This window comes from Diabrotica virgifera, chromosome 2, assembly GCF_917563875.1.
Source record: "Diabrotica virgifera virgifera chromosome 2, PGI_DIABVI_V3a".
Classification (NCBI taxonomy): domain Eukaryota; kingdom Metazoa; phylum Arthropoda; class Insecta; order Coleoptera; family Chrysomelidae; genus Diabrotica; species Diabrotica virgifera.
The window spans coordinates 174,057,020-174,080,827 of NC_065444.1; the positions used below are offsets into that span (position 1 = coordinate 174,057,020).

General features: G+C 32.3%; 2 protein-coding genes across 3 annotated transcripts in view; one reads left to right on the forward strand and one right to left on the reverse strand.

Moving 5' to 3' along the window:
• Positions 1-328: 328 nt before the first annotated feature.
• Positions 329-23,808, forward strand: part of LOC114333832 (cysteine dioxygenase type 1) — a 98,910-nt gene continuing 75,430 nt past the window's right edge. Inside the window, exon 1 of the mRNA XM_028283823.2 lies at positions 329-683. Within this exon, the coding sequence (XP_028139624.1) occupies positions 442-683 (242 nt within the window). The 5' untranslated portion in view covers positions 329-441. The remainder of the gene's footprint in view (positions 684-23,808) is intronic.
• On the reverse strand, positions 5,021-21,874 carry LOC126879723 (uncharacterized). 2 transcript variants are annotated; one of them, XR_007696222.1, is made up of 3 exons: positions 21,378-21,874; positions 17,066-17,278; positions 5,021-6,081 (listed from the first exon to the last, which is right to left on the reverse strand). XR_007696222.1 is itself a non-coding variant. In XM_050642935.1 (2 exons), exon 2 carries the CDS (start codon positions 16,382-16,384, stop codon positions 15,428-15,430), a length of 957 nt encoding a protein of 318 aa, XP_050498892.1. In that variant the 5' UTR covers positions 16,385-17,278; positions 21,378-21,874; the 3' UTR covers positions 15,377-15,427. The 2 variants fall into 2 exon arrangements, 1 of the variants encoding a protein (XP_050498892.1); XM_050642935.1 differs by lacking the exon at positions 5,021-6,081 and having other exon boundaries at positions 15,377-17,278.

The window sequence follows — 23,808 nt, forward strand, 5'->3', positions numbered from 1 at the left end:
ATCACTAGCCAGTTGTGTCGGAGTTTAGCGAACTGACTATAATTATTCTTTAATTTCCATATTTTAACAGTAAAAACACAAATGTTCCGTCCATGTTTACGCATAAAGCAATTTTCTTCGAGTATCTCGGAAATGTCATCTTTATATGTACCTCTATATTTATGTCTTTTGCATAAATAAAGACTTGACAACACGTCTCCACCACTGTGACTTACTTAGCTACAAGAAATTCTTATATGCATTCATTCCACTTATCAAAATAGCATTAAGAAATTGTTTCACTGTTTACTTTTTTTGACCCAAGATAAAAGTTTATCATTCATAATTTAAAACTTAACCAATTCAGTCTTCCGCCATTTAAGTTATTTTCAATAAGTCTCCGGATAACACGTACAGCTATTGTTTTTTAAAAAACTTCAAAAAATCGCTAAAATATCGAAAATGGAAGTGTGCAAATACATTAATAACATTGGACAAGACCATGACGATGATTTCGATGTTAAGTTTTACAAAGAAATGGGAAATAATTTACCTGTTGTTAACAGTTTGGATGATTTAATCAAAGAATTAAGGCTCATTTTCGAAAGTGACAAAGTTAATATTGATTTAGTCAGTTATGTGATGAAATCTTACAAGTCTTGTCCAGCAGACTGGAAAAAATATGCCAAATTTGATAGATTTAGGTAAGTTTTTTTAAACTACTTTTACCTACTTATTGTTTACAATTTACATTACGATAGCTTAGTGTGAAAATTTCGGATCTCATTTCACAGAAAATTTTACAGGGGAGACTTTAAACTTAATTTCTGCACACTATAACTTAAAACAAAAAAAAACAATCTTTACATATTTTTGATTCTGAGTACGTTTAGATCATTATACATAATGTTCTTCATATATATTTTGGGTTATAGTATGCAGACATTCCGTTATGTAAAATTGTCTGTAAAATGAGATACGAGGTTTTCACACTAAGCCATCGATTAATATATGAATATACAGAGTGTAATAAAAAGGTAGGCCATAAATTAAATCACATATTCTGGAATAAAAAATAGTTCGATTGAACCTAACTTACCTTAATACAAATGTGCATATAAAAAAAGTTACAGCCCTTTGAACTTACAAAATGAAAATCGATTTTTTCCAATATATCGAAAACTAAAAACCATGAAATCCTTTATAAAAGGTATATTTGTTAAAGTCCCTATACAGGGCTATCATCATCAGTGTTTCTTGAATCAAACATGCTAACCACCAAAGTAAAAGTATTAGGGTTAATCCATCATAGAAACATATGTTCCTATGACGGATTAATTTTAAAAGGTTTTTACCCTAATATTTTTAATTTGGTGGTTAGCATGTTTGATTCCTATGACGGATTAATTTTAAAGAGTTTTTACCCTAATATTTTTACTTTGGTGGTTAGCATGTTTCATTCAAGAAACACTGATGATGATCGGTCAATCGATTGAAAACTAGTTCTGTTTGTTTTATGCTGTAGCCCTGCATAGATATTTTAACAAATATACCTTTTATAAAGGATTTCATGGTTTTTTGTAATAAATGGTATACAGTCAACTACAGGAAATTTTTTTCCTTGTGGATTTTTTTTATATCGAAGACTGTTATAGATTTTATATTTTATGGGGGTTTTGTTCCTTAAACCCCCAAAATGTTTCTGTACGTTACAATTTAATTATTATTGTGCTATCATTAGTTAAATACAATGTTTCTAAAACATCTTTGCCTCTTAGTACTTTTTCGGCAAGCCAGGTTTTATCGAGATGCGGCTTGTTTTTTAATGTGTTTCAAAATTACTGAGTACTAAACAAAATTTAAATTATAAAAAATAAAGATTTTCATATTCTTACCAGGTCTCTATAATCTTACTTATTTTTAGGCATATGTAGTGAAATTTACAAATGTTCAAAATATCCATATAAAAACTGGCTTATCAAAAAAGTGCTAAGAGACAAATAAGTTTTAAAAATGCTTTGTTTAACTAATGGTACCACAATAATAATTTAGTTAGATCGTACACAATCATTTGGGTACACAACTCCATAAATTGTTTATGGGATGCACAAGTTTCACTATTATTTTTATTTAAAGATGTTTTGAAGGGTTGGAACTTTAAAGGGCTGTAACTTTTTTAGGTGCTCATTGGTACTACGGTAAGTTAGGTTCAATCGAGTTAGTTTTAGTCCCAGAATACCTATGTGATTTAATTTAGGACCGATCTTTTTGTTACACCCTTGTATATATTTACGTGACTTCAAACACATAAGAAAAATTCATTAAAAAATAAATATATTGCGATGTTAATGTTATTTTTATAATATTATTTTGTAAACAGTGGTTGATGAAATTCGTTATTCATTGATTTATTTACCAAAAATATGAATTTCGACACGTGTTTTACTTGCGTATGTGCTATGTCTATTGTTAAGGTAAATGCGTTTTATTAAATAGTACCCTTTAATACAATTTCAAAACAGACACATAACTGTATTTATAGTCTTTGAATAAGAGCCTTAATAATTAACTCTTCGGTTAAACGAAAACTGATTGAAAGTGTTCACCTTTACAACCTTCCTTGTTGAATTAAACAACGAGATCAACCATATATTAAAGTCTAACAATAATAACAAAATACCTACTCAACTCAAAGAAGATGCCACAATAGTTTAATTAAAATATTAAATGTTAAAATATTGAACACGTTATCATCAACAATTACAGTAAACCAAGAACTGACACAGTAAGGAAAAAGAATCGATTAGGCTCGATCAGAAAATTTACGTAGGTACACAAAGATATTAAAAAAATTTTGTAACGATTTTCATTATTGCATTTCAAAAATAGTATTTGGCGAGGGAAGATGTGTTGAAAACACTTCTTCTGGAGGAACCATCGTTACAAAAAATTTTTAGTATTATATTTGAGTACATAAATTTTACTGATCGAACCTAATCGATTCACACCAATCTTCCTCCTTGCCACAGCAAGGAGGAAGATTTCTTTAACAAGTGGCAATATCTCAATTAAGTTACGAAAAAAAAAACATTTAATGAATCTTAATTATTTTAAAACTTCTGGTAAAATCTGCCGGATTGGCAGATTTCGTATATGGGTCCCGTAGGATATACAAGAATAAGAAAACAGTTAATCGCCGTAAAAATGAGTGGCGCATACAATATTCCAGCTACAAAAGATCTGATATGAATATTACGTGGCGCAAAAATGTACTTTCATTTTTATGCAAAACAAAATTCTAGTTTTATTTTAAAAGATTCTTTCATAATATTTGCCCAATTTGAAGTAAAACGCGCCACAAAAGAGTAACTTTGATACAGTTTGAATTTTGAAACTCTTTTGTGGCGCGTTTACTTCAAATTTAGCAAATATTATGAAAAAATATTTTATAATAAAACTAGAATTTTGTTTTGCATCAAAATGAAAATACATTTTTGCGCCACGTAATATTCATATCAGATCTTTTGTAGCTGGAATATTGTATGCGCCACTCATTTTTACGGCGTTTAGCTGTTTTTTATTTTTGTATCAGTAGTTTTTCAAAGTTATTTATAAATTAAATGCATAAAGTTGAATACAATGTTTCTCGATTACACGTTAAGCTTTATAAATGATCGCTTTTGTCGCATTTTCTTCCAAATGATCTAGTGTTTATCGAATGTACACTAAATTTTTTTTCTATTCGAAATAGATTGAAAACAATATTGGGATGGTCGGTAAATGAACTCGGATTGCCCGTTGCCAGATCAAATTAGCGTCGTAACCAATACAACTACATAAACCATTTAGGGAATAATCGTTAATTGGATTATACTTTTGTAGTTTAATAACTTCTAAACGGCTTAACCGATTTTGTTCACTAAACATGAGTTTAAAACGTATTGACAAGTAGTATCTTATGCATCTAAGGTCAAGTATGATAACTGAAGCTATTACAGGAATTATTGAGTTTGAAAAACCGTTTTTCCCATAAGACATAGAGTTGACCATAGTTATGAAGCCTATAACTTAAAAATTCGAATTTTCCCGGATTTAAGGTATACACCGCTAGATTCGTCTAGAGTCCTTCTACAAACGTTCAGTTATTGACGTAATTCGTAGGTTGAAATTTTGAGTAATTGTCGAAAAACCAAAATTTTCAAAGTTTAGTTTTTAATTGTTCGGCTATACTGAGCCGTGTGTATACCTGATCCTGACAGCTTAGACACCATTTGAAAGCTTTACTCAACGCTATTAATTTGGTGTATTTACTGTTCTCCTGTCTCTTCTTGAACCGAAGATATATACCAGCAAAATATAAGCCGTTTTGTACCTACCAAGTCCTATAGCTGGCTTATGGGTAGTCAAAACTCACAAACTACACCAGTTCTGAACCAACCCTCATCCCCTCTTCGAACACAGAGAGAAAAATTCAGATCGGTTTAACTTTTCCACACACATACATACATATCCACAAACATTTTCCCTTTTTTAAATAAAAATTGACTCACATTTATGAGCTCGGTAACTTTTGAACGGTATAACCGATTTTCAAAATTAGACATGCGTTGGAAAGGTAATGATCGCTTCTATTAGAAGCCGCAAAGGTCGTAGTTAAATTTTCGAATATTTTGGGAGTTTTGGGGACGAGAACGAAAAACAGACCCTAAATAGGAAGGGCCGTAAAATCCACACCCTTGGACCAAAATGGATGGTTAACATATGAGTGGGTGAGTCTTTTCCTGAACTTTAAGATGGGAGTTGGCCCAATTTTCAATTCAGTCAGATTTAGAAAATCGAAAATTTCGTGTATATATAGTGTCGCGTGTAGGGGGTGTAGGTGTGCGCCACTGGCGAGAGCTGCCGTTCTCTGGTAATGAATCCCGATATATATGAATTAGTAAGTGGGTGGGATATCAGGTTTTTCGGTCAAAAATAAATCGATTGTATTATCTTATTTTTATTAAAGAAAAATTAATAAATACAACACTTACAAACAAATTAAAACTCACGGAGTGAAATCAATAAAATATAAACTAGCACATAGCAGCACGTTGTAGATTACCACTATATAAACTACCTACTAATCAACTATTTTCAATGGGAAAAAAGACACAATTTTACCAAAAAAATAATACTAAATTAAACAAAAATATTGTTGATTAGTAAAAAATTCTTTTATAATTTATTTAATCTGACTCGTTTATATCGGCAATTAAGACATGTATTATACATTTTAAAGTAGAAGACTTTAAAATGATATTGCCAATATTGATGAGTTGCGTTCCTGGGACGACTTTACTAAAAGATAGTTCATTTGATTACATGAAATCAACCCAACTCAAGAATATCCCCCACAAAAATCATAGCATGTGATCTGTCTTTAAAAAGACAACCAAATGCAACAGTGGCGGTAAAATTCTCGCGCTAGAGATTTCATAGTAAATCACGAAGGAAAACCAGGAAAAAAGTGGATATTCATGAGTTGGGTTGATTTCATGTAATCAAATGAACTATCTTTTAGTAAAGTCGTCCCAGGAACACTATTGGCAATATCATTCTAAAGTAGAAGACTTTAAAGTCTTCTACTTTAAATTGTATAATGCATGTCTGAATTGCCGATATAAATGAGTCAGATTAAATAAATTATTAGAAAAATTTTTTACTAAGCAACATTTTTGTTTAATTTAGTATTATTTTATATTTTGACTACGACACCCGACTTGGGCGTCGAAACGTTAATAAAATCATTTTTTTTTTAGTAAAAATTGTGGCTTATTTCCCATTGAAAATAGTCGAATATAAAAATGCCACAAGGAAATAGCTTCAGAACAACATTAATTGCCTACTGATGCGATTTTAAAATACATTATATTTTTGCTTAGATACTAAAGCTTAAATTGCACATAGTTTGACGTTACTATAAACCTTTTACCTCTTTAGTTATCTATAATGCAAGCTTTCCAAATTTATATTGCTTAGGTACCAAAGATCCATAAAGACAATTACCCTCTTCATCCTATAACGAATTCAATCACTACACCTGTCGCTACGTTCTGTCACCTACAAAATCAAAACTGTTAAAACAGTCAATTGAGTCATAAAAGGAACATTCTAAATATTTGGATAACACCTATTTAGTATATTATGATAATATTTAATCCATTTTTATCTCATGTTTAATTTGGACCTAACCTAACGCAGTAGTTTCTTATTCAGCGCTTTCCATAAAACTTAATGGTCTTTCATCATACGCTTTCTTAGAATCAATAAAAAGATACTATATTAATTGATTATTTCGACCGTTACTTGATGGAAGTTCATTTTATCTAACAATAAAATATTGAAAACGTTTGTTTTCTATACTTTTACAAAATTTATTATAACTATGTGACTACAGCTGTTTCGGCAGAGTGTCTTTCTCAAGTGATTTAATTTACTATGGGTTTGCATTTTAAAGTCTTTAACTGAAAAGGTTGAGAAGTGGTGAGCTATTTGTCTCGAATGGGTCATTCAGAAATATATCTGTATTTTTCAATTTATTAATTTCCATAGATTCTAATAAAGATAGCTTAAGGCCTTTATTTTAAATATGAAGAATTTGAAAGTGTTCATTAAAAAAATGATTATGGTCTAGAAGGTGAAGTGCGTATATATAAGTGTCTGTTTTTCTGTTGGTGAAAGCCCTTTTGTGTTTTGCTATCCGTTTGTCAAAGGTTCTGCCAGTTTTACCGATGTAAGTTTTCGGACAGTTACCACAAATTAGTTTGTAAACACCACTCTGTAGTTGCTTTCTCTTTCGGTTCTTATCGTTTTTAGTATATATTTGTTTAAGTTGTCGTTAGTTGTGAAAGCTGGTTTTATTCCTTTGAATTTATTAATCAAATATACACAAATAACAGTGCAGGACTTATTATGGGTAATCCTCTAAGCCCATTGCTATCAGGTATATTTATTAACCAGCTTGAAACAACAATTTCTAAACATCCCGTATTTAAACAGTTCTTATGTTGGTGGAGATACGTTGGTGATATACTAGTATGCTTTACAGGAACTAACAGGCAACTTGACCAATTTCTGTCATACATTAATTCACTTCATAGTAATATTGAGTTTACAATAAAAACAGAACAAAATAAGTCCATAAACTTTGTAGACGTAACAATTAAAAGACTAAACAACAAACATGAGTTCTCCGTATATCATAAACCTACTTAGTTTACAATAGAGTTTACCTACTTAGAGTTTACAATAAAAACAGAACAAAATAATTCCATAAACTTTGTAGACGTAACAATTACCAGACTAAACAACAAACATGAGTTCTCCGTATATCATAAACCTACCCATACTGACGCAACTATAATACACCATTCATCATCCCATCCTACACAACACATATTCGCAGCCTACCATAGCATGATACATAGACTGACAGAAATTCCCATGTCAAAAAATAACTTCGAGATAGAACTGAACATCATTAAGCAAATAGCAGTAGGTAAACAATGGCTATAACGAACAAACAATTAACAAAATTTTAAACCAAAAACTCCATAAGAAAGACCTGAAATTAGTCTATCCACCACCAGAAAAAGAACCCACTACCTTCTGCTCTGTCACATATACAGGCAAGATAACAACAAAAATAGCCAGATACAATAAAAAAGAAAGGAATAACACCAGCTTTCAGAACTAACAGCAACTTAAGCAAATATATTAAAAGCAATAAGAGCCGAAAGAGAAAGCAACTACAGAGTGGTGTTTACAAACTAACTTGTGGTGACTGTCCGAAAACTTACATCGCTCAAACTGGCAGAACCTTTGACAAACGGATAGCAGAACACAAAAGGGCTTTCAACAATAGAAAAACATACACTTCTACATGCGCACTTCATCTTCTAGACCATAATCATTCTTTTAATGAACAGTTTAAACTTCTTCATACTCAAAATAAAGGCCTTAAGCTATATTTTTTTATTAGAATTTATAGTAATTAATAAATCGAAAAATACAGATATAATTCTGAATGAACAACTCGAGACAAACAGCTCCCCACTCCTCAACCTCTTCAGTTAAAGACTTTAAAATGCAAACCCACAGTAAACTAAATCACTTGAGAAAGGCACTCTGCCGAAACAGCTGTAGTCACATAGTTATAATAAATTTTGTGGAAATATAGAAAACAAACGTTTTCAGTGTTTTTTTGTTAGATAGGTACTATATTTATGGTATAATAATGAATTAATACTTGACATATTTTAATTTGGAATACGTGTTGTAGCAATATCCTTTTTATTGAATTTATACGCAATTATACGCAAACTTTCAAGGTTATCAACGCATAACAATATTTTGTAAAAATAAATTAATTTTTGAGGACAACAAAAATACAAAAGATATCTTTAAAAATACAAAATTCAAGTTCAACTTTCAATAACGTCTCAACGTCAACTTTTCGAATTGCAACTACTTTAGCCGATAAGTACAATTCTTATAATTTAACTTAATCTAAAATAACAGGTGCCATCATGGCAATGTACTTCTTAATGTACCATGTCCTTCTAGAACGTTGGTTATCATCATAGCTATCTTAATCTTATTCACTGTCACCCTAATTAGCTCGCTTGTATCAATACCACACCAATCACGCAAGTTCTTCTACCATGAAGTTCTTCTTCATATTGGACTGCGTTTGCCTTCTATTTTCTCTTGCATAATAATATTTTGTAGTAACCTATATTTGGGATCTCTCATTACATTTAAAAAATATTCCAGCTTTCTCTTCTTACTGTTTTTATAATCTTAGTAGTCTTGCTGAGACGTTTTAGTATTCTGAAGTTTTAACTTTTTCTCCACCCAAAAAAGTTTTAAAATTCTTCTATAGCACCATATTTCGGAAGTCTCATGGTGATTTAGATTAATTTTATTTACATTCCAAGACTCGATACCATAAAGAAAACCGAGAACAAGTAGCAGCCAAGTAGGCGGATCCTCAATGCCAATTTTAGGTCTCTGTTCCATGTTCCCTTGGACATCCTTCTAAAAGCGGCTCTGGCCTGCTCTATTTTGGATATAATTTCACCCTGTTTCTCTGAATTACAATTTAACTGATATTCAAGGTAAACAATGTGATCAACTTGCTCAAGTTTGATATTACTTACATAATATAGACGCTTTTATATTCTGTTGTTTACTTATTACGAGGATTTTGGTTTTCTGTATGTTCAGATCCAAAGCTGCTTCCTTACAGCTCCGAACAACACTATCCAGTAATGTTTGAAGATCTTCTTGAGTAAAAGCTAGGAGTACTGTGTCGTCCGCAAATCGAAAATTATTAATGACTTCACCGTTCACAATTATTCCTTCTTGTTTTTCAGAAAAAGCATTTCGGAAAATTGTTTCAGAGTAAACGTTGAAAAGCAGGGACAAAAAGAGGTACTCCTACCGTACTTCTCCTTTAATATTAAGAACCTGTGGTTCTAAACCGTCTACTAAAACTGATATTTGATATCAATACAAATTTGCAATTATGCGAACGCCTCTGCTGTCCAAATCAACGTCTCATGGAACTTCGACCAATATAGAGTGTTCAACATGATCAACTGCCTTTTGGAAGTCTACCAAACAACATCACGATATCTTTGAACAAGTACGTTCATCCCAAATAAATATCCTGTCTTTCCTAACTCGTTACGAAAACTAAACTGTATGTCACTTAGGTATTCCTCACATTTATTATAGGTACAGGTTGTTTCATTGGGAAACGGAAATACTTGAATGGTGAGTAGAGGTCACTGAGGCGGTTCTAGATATACTACATTTATTGCATCACCGTTGTCTATAACCGAGTTACAGGGTGTTTTATCGATTTTGCCCATTTCTTTCTGGACCCATAACTTTAGAACCACCTTGTAGATTTTTTTGATATTTGGTACACATATATGTTTCATTTAGAACCCAAACCATCCAACTACCAATAACAAGAAAAGTACAGGTCCAGACTAAAAAAAATTATAAATTCATTGTGACCTTGAAACAACACCCTGTATATTAAAATTTTTAAAATTCGTTTGCATATTTGATAAGAGCAGAAAAAACCAAGTTTAACTATTTGCTTCAATTTTTTGGCCAGACAATTTAATTTATTTAATTTTTAAAGTTTAATAAAATTTTTAAGAACTCGAGATTAAAAAACAGGTAATATTAACTTTTACTAATAAATTATTAAAATTAATGAAAAAATACTTATTTTAACTATAATCCATAATTATTTACTATATTGGAACGAACCGTTTAGTAGTCACAAGAAAAATCCAGGGCCGGATTAACAAAAAACATAAAATAATTTTGACCAAATTTGACCTTGAGACAACACCCTGTATATTTTAATTTTAAAATCCGTTCGCACATTAAAGAAGAGCACAAAAATGAGTTTATAACTTCGCTTTAATTTTTTTGCGCAGAAATTTTAATGACATTAATTTTGAAATTAAATATATTGAAATTTTTAAGAACTCTGAAATAAAGAGCAGGTGTTTAAAGCACGTTTAATAGTAAATTATTAAAGTTAGTCAATAAATAGTCATTTTAAAAATAATCAATAATCTTTTACTACATTGCAACGACCCCCTAACCAATCACAAGAAAAATCCAGGTCAAAGTAATTTTGACCATGAAACAACACCCTGTATATTGAAATTTCCAAAATCGGTTTGAATATTTAAAAAGAGCACAAAAACTAAGTTTAACGACTCGTTTAAATTCTTTGCACAGACAATTTAATGACATTACTTTTGAAATATATCGAAATTTTTGATAGAGTTCTGAGTTCTTAAAAAATTTAGAGAATATTTCAAAATTAAAGTCATTAAATTGCCTGCGCAAAAATTGAAGAGAAACATTAATAATTATTTATGTTATAAGTGTTAAAAGTACACGTTTAAGGCACGCATGTGAAAGTTTGCAGAATGAGCGATAGCGAGTTCTGCAATTCACATGAGTGCCTTAAAAATGTACTTTTTAACACGCATATCATACAATATTTTTTCTACAAACATAATTGCAGGACAATATCTACAAAAACTTTTACTTGAACTTGACTGACATTCCATTTTTATATTTTTTTGACATTACATCAAAATTGCCTATACGGTCAATACGAACTGCAGTGCCTTAAAAATATTTTAAAGCACTAGTGCCTTAAAGTAGCATTTTTAACGCTCGTATGGTGTGCTAAAAATTGCATTTTTAACTCTCTCTCCTGTCGTTTCCCCATTACTGAGGATCGTGATTTCTTCCAATATTCCTAACAATGTTTCTCCATTGGTCTCTATCTTCAGCTGCTCTAAGAGCTGCGCAGAATGAGTTTCCAGCTGAATGCTTTATTTGGTCAGACCATCTAGTTGGTGATCGTCCTCTGGATCTTCTCCCCGGAACGTTTCCAGAAACAATTAATCTCTCCAAACTGTCGTCACCTCTGCGAACTACGTGACCAAAGAATTGCAGAATTCGTTGCAGACATATTGTGGACAGCCTTTTTTTAATATTGAGTTGGTTTAGAATGGAAACGTTTGTCCTATGAGCTGTCCAAGGTATGCGCAGCATTCTTCTCCAGCACCACATCTCAAAGGCATCAATTTTTTGGCGCTCGCATGCGCGAAGAGTCCAAGTCTCTGCTCCGTATAGAAATATTGAGAATACAAGGGCATTCGCCAGTCTCATCTTGATATTTTGAGAGATAGATCTGTCTTTCCAAACTTTAGTTAGGCGACTCATCGCATTTTTTGCCATACCAATACGTCTCCGAACTTCTGCTTCACAGTTACCATCGTTAGTTATACTAGACCCGAGATAGACAAAGGTGTTTACTATCTGGTATTCCTGTAATATGTTAGTCAGTTGAATAGTGTCAAATCTGTCGACCACCATTATTTTTGTCTTAGCTTTATTGATTTTCAGACCAACTCTATTGCTTTCGTACTCAACTCTTCGCAGAAGATCAAACATTTCTTGCTCATTTGCTGCTATAAGTGTAGTGTCATCAGCAAATCTTAAATTGGAGATTTTCTTACCAGCTACTGTTACTCCACCGGCCCATCCTTCTAAAACCATCCTCATGACATGTTCACCATAAATGTTAAATAAGTCAGGTGACAACACGCATCCTTGTCTAACACCTCTCTCGGTCTTGAATTGGTTTGAGAACTTCTGATCTAGTCGTACTGTCGCTATATTAGACTGGTATAGATTTTTAATAAGTGTCACCAGGTGCATTGGTGCGCCCATTTCTATTAAAATTGACCACAGATTTATCCAGCTTACACAATCAAATGCCTTTTGGTAGTCAACGAAGCATATAATCATAGGTACTTGAAATTCTCTAGACTTTTCAATGAGTTGTCTCAGGTTCAGGATTTGTTCCCTTGTACCTTTACCCTTTACAAACCCCGCTTGTTCCTGAGGTATTTGGTAATGTAGATAGGTTTTTAATCTGTTTTTGATGATATGCAACAAGATTTTACTAGCATGTGTTATTAGTGACAGTGTGCGGTAGTTTTCACATCTGGTAGTAGTTCCTTTTTTGTGTAGTGGGATATAAATTGAGGTACACCAATCAGATGGCCATTTTCCTGAATTCCAAACAGCGACACAGATAGAATGGATGATATGTAATCCTTTGTCACCTAGTAACTGTAGTATTTCACATGGTATTGAATCAATGCCTGGGGATTTATTTCCCTTTAGTGATTTAATTGCATCTTTGACTTCAGCGAGTAAGACAGTAGGTTCTCTAGGGTAGTCAGAAGGCCACTGATTTTCTGCTGATACCTCGTTATTTTTATATAGCTCGCCACAGTAGTTTCGCCATGTTTCCAATATTTCATCAGTATCGGTCTTTAAATTACCTTCCTTATCTATTACAGACCACGTTTGAGGTTTAAACTCTCTGGTAAGGAGTTTGATCTTCTGGAATAAGTCACTCGGTTCATTTCGACAGCCATGTTCCTCTATCTCTCTGCATATTTGAGAGATGTAATCAGCTTTATCTTTGCGGCACTGTTTTCTGATTTCTCTCGATAACGCTCTGTATTCATCGTTTGTTCCGTATCTAGTTTTATGTGCTTTTCTGCGTTGAATCACAGTCCACGTATTATCGGATATTCATGGCTTACGGCCAGTGGAAACCGCTGTCTCACAGTCTTTTGCAGCCTCGATTACCTTATCTTTGAGATAGATCCAAGTGCTCTCAGGGTCATTATCTACTTGGTCTAAAGAAAGAGCATCTTCTAGGTTTTGTCGGAAGTCATTGATTTTTGATGGACTTAGAAACATGACTTTTCTCTGGGGTCTTCTTTTGGGGACTTTAAAACGAAGTCGAACGTTCAATACCAATAGTTGATGATCGCTTCCACAGTCTGCGCCAGGATATGTTTTACAGTTGATGGACGACGATTTCGATCTTGATCTTATTAGGATGTAGTCTATTTGATTCCTTGTTCGTCCATCTGGGCTGCGCCATGTGTATAATCTCCGTGGATGATGTTGATATAATGTGTTTGTAATTGTAAGATGTTGTTCTACACAGAACTCCACTAGACGGTCACCATTCTCATTTCTCTGTCCTAGTCCATTTTTAACACGGTTGTAGAAAAACTTAGTTTTTTGTGCTCTTTGAAATGTGCATACGGATTTTGAAAATTTCAATATACAGGGTGTTGTTTCAAGGTCACAATTACTTTATATTTTTTTGTTAATCCGGCCCTGGATTTTTCTTGTGATTACTAAATGGGTCCTTCCAATCTAATAAATAATTATGGATTATTGTTAAAATAAGTATTTGTTAATTAATTTTAATAATTCATCAGTAAAAGTTAATACCTGCTTTTTAGTCTCAGAGTTCTTAAAAATTTTATTAAAATTTTAATTGAAGTCATTAAATTGTCTATCCAAAAAATCGAAGCGAATAGTTAAACTTAGTGTTTTCTGCTCTTTTCAAATATGCAAACGAATTTTGAAAATTTTAATATACAGGGTGTTGTTTTAAGGTCACAATGAATTTATAATTTATTTTTAGACAGGACCTGGATTTTTTTTATGATGGATGGTTTGAGTTCTAAATGAGACATATGTGTACCAAACATCAAAAAAATATACAAGGTGGTTCTAAAGTTATGGGTCCAGAAAAAAATGGGCAAAATCGGTAAAACATCCTTTAACTCGGTTATAAAAAACGGCGGAGTAACCTAGTTGAGTCCCAGAATTTATAATCCGTATTTCTAATAGCCGAGTTGAGTCCCGAAGATGGGTAAATTGAGTCCCGTGTCTACCTGGGGCTTAGTCGGTGTACGTAATGATTTCTAGGAATTATAAAACAATAATTTATTTTAGAGTATATAATTTTATTACCAAAATGTATACCTACAATATTTACAAAAAGCAATATAAGTTAGAATTACATGCTAATTCATTTATTTAACTATTCTAAATTTTTCACCTACACTTTTGAAGTAATCAAATTTTGATATTAATCTATTATTTAATTTTAAAATTTGTTCATCTACAAATTTTTTTGATGTAAGGGTTTGTGCAGAATATTTTTTTTTTACTTTTTTTTGTACACTTCTAATTTTAACATACGTTTCACTTTGAAAGTCTATTAAAACTGTTAAATCTAAAGAATATGAGGATGAGCAAAATAAAATGACGAGTTAAACCTGGAATGAAAACTTTCACATGCGTTCGTCCTCCGTTGTAAACTGCTTGACATTTCCGCCCATATTTCTGGCGGAAACTTAGCCGATTCTGAGACATAATTATCGACCAGATAGTCAGCAAATTCTACTATTCTATGATTTTGTGGCTGTATTGATGATAAAGCTTCAACAAAACAATCTCCTACATCTTCTGGGTTGAGAAATGGCATTCCAAAGCAGTATGTTAAATATTTTGCTACATCACTCTCTTTGTCTTTGTATAAGGATGTTAAACCTAGTGCCTGAATTTTGCGCCACCTGAAAAAAGAAAAAACATCATTAGAATTACAACAGTATGACATATGGAAAATAAGTAAAAAACAGCGGAAAACAAAAAGCATATATACATATCATCATCATCAAAAATACAATTCAAATACTCGTATGTTAAATATGACTACTTATCAGGACCAGGCAAATTACAACAACGTGGCATATGGGAAATCAGTAAAAAACACCAAAAAACAAAAAATTTACATACACATCATCATCATGATCAAAAAAAAGATTCAAATATGTCAAATATGACTACTTATCAGGACCAGGATAATTATAACAGCGTGGCATATGGGAAATCAGTACAAAAAAAACCAAAAAACAAAAAGCACACATACACATCATCATCATTCAAAAAAGGATTCAAATATGACTACTTACCAGGATTGTCCTAAATGGAATCGGCAGCCCTTCAATGAAACATTAGTCCAAGCTTCAGTGACACTTTGCTGAATTGCTTCTTCAAAATCTGCAAATACCGTTCTTAAAGCGAGTTTTTTATTGCATTTCTTAAGTTGTTCTGTTAGGTATTTAAGTGCCAGTGCCAGTGTATATGTATGTTTTTCTTTATTTGGCAATAAGAAGAAAACCAAAGGTATATAATGATTTTCTTTTAGACCATGGATGGAGAACATTTGCTTAAAAAACTTTGGGCAATATTCAAAAGTTCCATCTATATAAATGGTGTCCAAATCTGCTAAAAATTCTAAATTGCTGCTACAGGAAAACATAATAATTTGGTTTTCTATGTCGTTCACCATTAGAAAATCCTCGTTTTTGTTGGTTTTCACTGGAAATGTTTTTAATATATCATGAGTTTCCTCCATACTTTTTGGTAATTTAGGCAGAAGAGATCGTCGAGCGTTATACATATTTTTTCGAACCAATGCCACGTCTTTGGTAGTCAAGGTACTAATATGTCCATTTCGTAATTCCTTTTGCAAAATTTTCATAGGTCTTTCACCGATGTCTTCTACGGCCTTTCGTTTTAAGGAGTTACTTAACATTTGACGGTTAAGTGCATCTTCGTTTAATTCGCTATGGTTGTGTTCATCCCGAATTTCCGTCACTACGTTGTCATCTTGGGTTTTTAAAAAGGCTTTACATTTTTCTCTCGTCTGCGCACTACACATCCAACGCTTGTCGTTATTCTTTAAAGATTTGTGAAAACGATATTTGAAGCCATTTAACACAATCAATTGTTTTCCTTTTTCACTAAGAACAATTTTCATTGAACTCATTTTGGCAATCAACTTAACACCGTATCGTATACAGATAGATCGCACCATACTAAATATTTTGTAGGATACTGCTTTTTTATATTTGATTACCATAAATGCATAACCAATAAAATCATTTCATTCCTCTATTGTTATTCCAGGTAATAACAATATTTCTAAATAGGCTTAAGTACAAATTAGAAAGTACTTACAAATTAGAAAGCTATTAAAAGGTAATTAGAAGGATTACGATGCCCGGGACTCAATTCGACCATCTAAATATTTTGACCATTTTTAATTCAGGTATATGGGACTCAATTTACCTATGCCCAAAAACGGTGAGGCATTAATTGTAGGATATCTAGAACCTCCTCAGTGACCTCTATTCACCATTCAAGTATTTTCGTTTCCCAATGAAACACCCTGTATAGATACGGCCATGTATCACCTCTAGAAAAATATTCAACAAATCGCTTAACAAACTGATGGTTCTATAATCCGCACAGGTTATTGTTGTTGTCTTCTCAGGTAGAGCTGTGAACAATTAATTGGACCAACCCTTAGGTAGGTCTCCGCTAATATATTTGGTATTGAAAAACGAAGTTATAGCCTCTAGACACTCTAGAGCATTTCAATCATTACTGTCAGCTTATCCTTACATCAGGACCTGTCGCTTTACCTCAAAGTCGCAGTTAGTAATATCCGAAGGTGAGCTACTCTCATCGTCTTCGAATAGGTTGTTAAAGTAATTTTCCGATTTTTTAAGTTTGTCCTGTACTTCAAACATTTCCTTACCATGTTCATCATGTAGCAGTGCAGTTTGTCTCTTATTGAAGATACCAGCCACTTCTTTCACTTTTCTATACATGTAAAACGTGTCGTATCTATTTTCGAGTCCTTCAATTTCACTCTTTGGCTAGATGACGACTTTTTGCTTCACGTATTTTACGTCCACAACAGATATTACTGAGGAGAGACTATTGGAACATTGAATTGGCACAAGATTTTCTAAAATAAAAAAACAACAAAATAATAGTTAACTTAAAATCTTTTAATCTTTAATATAATGTATGATCGATTGAATATCGAATTAAAGTCGACTTATGATTAATAAAAAATTTTGTAATTCTTAGTGATAACTTTGATGTGTTCGTAAAACCTTTTATCTTTATTAGTTATTACAAATTTATAGGCATAGTTCGTGTAACAAAATCAATACTGTTTACAATTATTGATAAACTACTCGTTTCATTTTTATAGTCTAAGAGCTAGTGAACCCTCCGAATAACGTTATTCCTGTAAGGCTAGAAGTTTGTATAGTAATAATTCATAGCACACCAAGGCTAAAAACCATGACCTGGCAGGCATCAGCCCTGCACGTGTATCTACCAGGTGAATCGAAAAGTGCATAGTTAAGGAGAAAAAAACTTTCTCCTGTAAAGTTTAAATTTAAGTATGTGTTTGAGTAAGTAATTTAGAAGAAATGTGTACAATGACAGGCGATTCTGAACAGCATAAGACCTTACCAGGCGAGGGGAAAAATTAGGGTTTTTTACTAAAATTATTTTTTTTGCATCTAACAAAGTTTTTTAGGTTTTTTGAATCAATTTAAACAGAAAAGGTCTTTAGTGACTTTTCTCTTAGGTTAATTTTTTTTACATAAAAGCGATTAAAAATTAAAAAATTGCGAATTCGGCCATTTTTAACCCTGAATCGGACATTTAACTGAAAATTTCAATGTTGCCAAGGTGGGTAGATATTCTTTAAACATCGATTGATGAAATCCCGAAGAGTTTTTTGCAATGCAATATCAAAAACCTATTTGTTTTTTAATTGCTAATCAAGCGGGCGCGACACTGTAGTATAAGTAAGAACGTTTGAGTTTGCATAAATTCATTATCTCGACAATGGGCAAATTTGAAGAGAAATCATCAGACAGGTCGATTTTGATTTTTAAATTAGGACTTTTTGGCATATATATAATAATAGTGACGTCATCAATCTGGGCGTGATGACGTAATCGATGATTTTTTTAAATAAGAGTAGGGGTCGTGCGATAGCTGATTTGAAAGGATATTTAATTCTTTATTCAGTAATATAAACGTTAACATAATTATTTATACAGAGTGTGCAAAAAATGTTTCTTCATTTTGTGTAAATTAATTTAATAAAAAATTTTTGTGCACCCTGTATAAACAATTACGTTAATATTTATATTGCTGAATAGAGAATTAAATAACTTTTCAGATGATCTATCACACAATCCCTACTCTCATTTTAAAAAATCATTGATTACGTCATCATGCCCAGATGGATGACGATACTAGTATTATAATATATATGCCAAAATGTCCTAATTTAAAAATAAAAATTGACCTGTCTGAGGATTTCTCTTCGAATTTGCCCATTCTCGAGATAATGAATTTATGCAAACTCAAACGTCCTCACTTATAATACAGTGTCGCGTCCGCTTGATTAGCAATTAAGAAACAAAGGAGTTTTCGATATTGTATTGCAAAAAACTCTTCTGCATTTCACCAATCGATATTTAAAGAATATCTACCTACCTGGGCAACATTGAAATTTTCAGTTAAATGCCTGATTCAGGGTTAAAAATGGCCGATTTCGCAATTTTTAAAGTTTTAATCGCTTATAATATATAGGTCAAAAGCATTTAACCTAAGAGAAAAGTCACTAAAGACCTTTTCTGTTTGGAATGATTCAAAAAACCCAAAAAAACTTTGGTCGATGCAAAAAAATAATTTTGGGGAAAACCCCATTTCTTTCCCCTCGCCTGGCAAGGTCTTATGTTGTTCAGAATCGCCTGTCATTGTACACATTTTTTCTAAATGACATACTCAAACACATGTAGAAGTGTCTGTTTTTCTATTGTTGAAAGCCCTTTTGTGTTCTGCTATCCGTTTGTCAAAGGTTCTGCCAGTTTGACCGATGTAAGTTTTCGGACAGTCACCACAAGTTAGTTTGTAAACACCACTCTGTAGTTGCTTTCTCTTTCGGCTCTTATTGTTTTTAATTATTTGCTTAAGTTGTTGTTAGTTCTGAAAGCTGGTGTTATTCCTTTGAATTTAATAATCAAATATACACAAACAACAGTGCCGGACTTATTATGGTTATCCCCTAGGCCCATTATTATCAGATATATTTATGAACCAGCTTGAAACAACAATTTCTAAACATCCCGTATTTAAACAGTTCTTATATTGGTGGAGATACGTGTATGATATTATACTAGTATGCTTAACAGAAACTAACAGGCAACTTGACCAATTTCTATCATACATTAATTTACTTCATAGTAATATTGAGTTTACATTAGAAACAGAACAGAATAAGTCCATAAACTTTGAAGATGTAACAATTACCAGACTAAACAACAAACATGAGTTCTCCGTATATCAGAAACCTACCCATACTGACACAACTATACACAATTCATCATCCCATCCTACACAACACAAATAAGCAGCCTACCGTAGCATGATACATAGACTGACAGAAATTCCAATGTCAAAAAATAACTTCGACAACGAGCTGAACATCATTAAGCAAATAGCAGTAGGTAAACAATGGCTACAACGGATAAACAATTAACAAAATTTTAAACCAAAAACTCCATAAGAAAGCACTGAAATTAACCTATCCACCACCACAGAAAGAACCCAGTACCTTCTGCTATATCACATATACAGGCAAGATAACAATAAAAATAGCAAGACACATAAAAAAGAAAGGAATAACACCAGCTTTCAGAACTAAAAACTTAAGCAAATATATTAAAGACAATAAGAGCCGAAAGAGAAAGCAACCACAGAGTGGTGTTTACAAACTAACTTGTGGTGACTGTCCGAAAACTTACATCGGTCAAACTGGCAGAACCTTTGACAAACGAATAGCAGAACACAAAAGGGCTTTCAATAATAGAATTACAATAGACACTTCTATAAATGCACTTCACCTTCTAGACCATAATCATTATTTTAATGAACAGTTTCATATTCTTCATATTCAAAATAAAGGCCTTAAGCTATCTTTATTAGAATCTATAGAAATTAATAAATTGAAAAATACAGATATAATTCTGAATGACCAACTCGAGACAAACAGCTCCCCACTCCTCATTCTCTTCAGTTAAAGGCTTTAAAATGCAAACATAGTAAACTTAATCACTTGAGAAAGGCACTCTGCCGAAACCGCTGTAGTCACATAGTTAAAATAAATTTTGTGGAAGTATAGAAAACAAACGTTTTCAGTGTTTTATTGTTAGATACTATATTTATGGTATGATAATGAATTAATACTTGACATATTTTAATTTGGAATACGTGTTGTAGCAATATGCTTCTTTATTGATCGCAATTACACCCAAAATTTCAAGGTTATCAACGGATAACAATATTTAGTAAAAATAAATTAATTTTTGAGGACAATAAAAATACAAAAGATATCTTTAATAATAAAAATACAAAATTTAAGTTCAACTTTCAATAACGTCTCAACGTCAACTTTTTGAATTGCAACTACTTTAGCCGATAGGTACAATTCTTATAATTTAACTTAATCTAAAATAACACGTGCCATCCTGGCAATGTTCTTATTCATGTACCATGTCCTTCTAGAACGTTAGTTACCATCATAGCTACCTTAATCTTATTCACTGTCACCTTTAAAGGAGAAAGAAGTTTACTTAAATTTAAACTTTAAAGGAGAAAGTTTTTTTCCCTTAACTATGCACTTTTCGATTCACCTGGTAGATGCACATGCAGGGTTGATGCCTGCCAGGTCATGGTTTTTAGCCTTGATGTGCTATAAATTATCACTATACAAATTTCTAGCCTTACAGGAAGACCGTTACTCGGAGAGTTCACTAGCTCTTAGACTATTATTAATTATATAGTGTTCAAATTAATACATAGTAGATATATTATTAGAAAAACTTATTAGATGTTAACTAATCACTTTTAACACAATCTATAGACTCATAATCGTATTAAAAGCAAAATCGGTATTTGTTCTAAATAGTTTTAGTTTGATTCGTTATTTCTTGATGATTGTTTTTCCTATCTATTGTCTGGTATACTTTAGTTACCTTATCTTTCCTTTTATTTATGTCTACGTCTTGTGTGCCAGTGTCCTCAACTATCTTTCCTAAGTATTCAAACGTCTTCACCTGTTTATGTTTTGTTTCTTCAATCTGGACTTAGATATTCTCTGTGTTTTGCTATGACCATCAATTTTGATTTCTCTTGATTTATATCCATTACCCAATTTGTTTAAAGCTTTATATCAGATTATTACACTTCTTTGGATCTCTTCTTCTGTCGATGCTAGTATTGCTTCTGTTTTGTAGGTTTAGGTACCTTATCTCTAGCTTAGTTTTTGTTTTTGTTTCGTTTTTAATGTCATCTATAAACTTATTAAATAATAAAAACTTCCACTTCTTAAACTCCCTCCTCTCTTACACCCTCTATTCTTGGGAAATCTTCTGACATCATATTTTTACTTATTACGCGATTTTTAGTGTTTTTATAATATACTGATTAAATAACCTTTTATCTGGTGTACAAGTATATCCCCTTTTTAGACCTTCTCGTATGTTCGACCTTGGACTTTTATCAAATGATTTTTCCATGCCTACAAAACTAGGTATTTTGATAACATTTTGTTGAGTATCTCATTGATCATAAAAATATAATCCTACTTACACCTACCTAGTCTGAAACCACTATGGAATTCATCTAGTGTTGGTTCTATTATTAATACGTCTCGGTTCTTTTATGATAATTTTTCGAAACTGTGCTAAGCAAACTAATTTCTCTATAGTCTATAGTTATTGTACTATTGTAGTTATTGCAGTAATTATTATAGCCCTTCTTCAGGATAGGGCCCTTCTTCAATGAAACCTAGTTTGTGCCCAGTCTGTAGGTACTTGTTCCTCTTTCCATGTTATACGAGTATATTGAGTAATTCCAGTAGTTTTTGAAAGTAAAGATGATTTAGATTTTATTACAAGACAGGGCCTCTACTATGTATTTATCCGTATTTCGGCTTTATCGTAGCCTCCTCGGAGCACCTGTTTTGATGCACTGATCTGGAATCAAATATTTTCATCTCTTTGTTGTAATTATTAAAATAATAACTAAAAATGCTACTAGCACCATCGTCATGAAGTCAAATTAATCAAGAATTAAAACTCGAATTATTATCATCTGATGTCTTTTAAGATGTCAATATAAAGCAATACAGACTAATAAATTAGTCGACAAGGGAATTTATAATTGAAGCGCTTATTGTATAAAGGGTATAAGTCCACAATACTTAGTTTTGAGAAAAACGGAAAAACTATTTACTTTAGAAACTTGATGGTTTATCAAATTTTGTTCTACAGATGAAATGTAGAAGGAGACTATTAGCCAAGCCGCACACCAAAGAAACATGAAACGAAAAACATGAAACATGAAACGAAAAACATGTTTCATGAAAAGAAAACACTGCTAAAAAAATCTCAAAGTCCGCCTACTAATAAAACGAATGTGATTCATGCTCATGACACATTTTTATTTTCGGAGAGTCTCATAAATGGCCGGATATATATTTGTTTAGCAGTGGTTTATTTCCATGAAACGTAATTTACGTTTCATGTTTCTTTGATGTGCGGCCGGGCTTAGAGTGACATGTGATACGGCAAACTTGGCTTTGAAAACGATTAAGGTCAAAAATTCGTTTTTAAAGGCTGGGTCTTGATTCCTTTATACAATCAATGAATAAAAGACGAAATAGTGCTGCTTCTCTACAGTTAAATTATTAATTTATTTATAAAAAAGGCTTATTATTACAAACAAGACCTAAAATACATCGTAAGACTAACTAACGTAAGCTAACCGAAGTAATAAAATAAACGACAAAGTGGCACAAAGGATGGTGGCGCCACAAGAATTATTGTATAAAGGTAATCAGTCCCGGACTAGTTCCCTTTATACGCTCAACAAACACTTTATCGTGCGATATTTCGCGTACGGTGAGAGATACAAATTTCCTTTATAGAGTCATCGATCCGTCGACGTTGGTTTAACAAAATGTATATCTCACTTTAATTTCGTACGGAAGTGGACTTATTCCCTTTATACAATAAGTGATTCAATTGCAAACACGACCAGTCGTTCAGCGTGATAACAGCTCGCTAAAGATTCTGGTTGTATCGGGTCTTGTTTCTGATGCATATGTCGTTATTGGTCTTACATTGGATTTATAAATTCTTGAATTCATCTGTGTTATCTTTCGTGTTATCTGTGTGTACTTCATCATGTCGGTTTCACTATACAGGGTTATTAAGGCATCCTGCCAGTCTATTTGCTTTTTGTACTTTATTTCTCACTTCTTTATCCGTCTCCGGACAACTCGACTATATGTAATTCCAAGGTATTTTATTCCCATTACTTGTTCAATACTGATGCAACAACAATTTCTATTTTACATCTGATTGGTTCTATACTGATTACTACTTCAATACATATTAACTA

Coding starts and splice junctions, on each gene's coding strand:
- LOC126879723 (XM_050642935.1), bottom strand. CDS start 16,384: ATGGTAATCAAATATAAAAAAGCAGTATCCTACAAAATATTTAGTATG.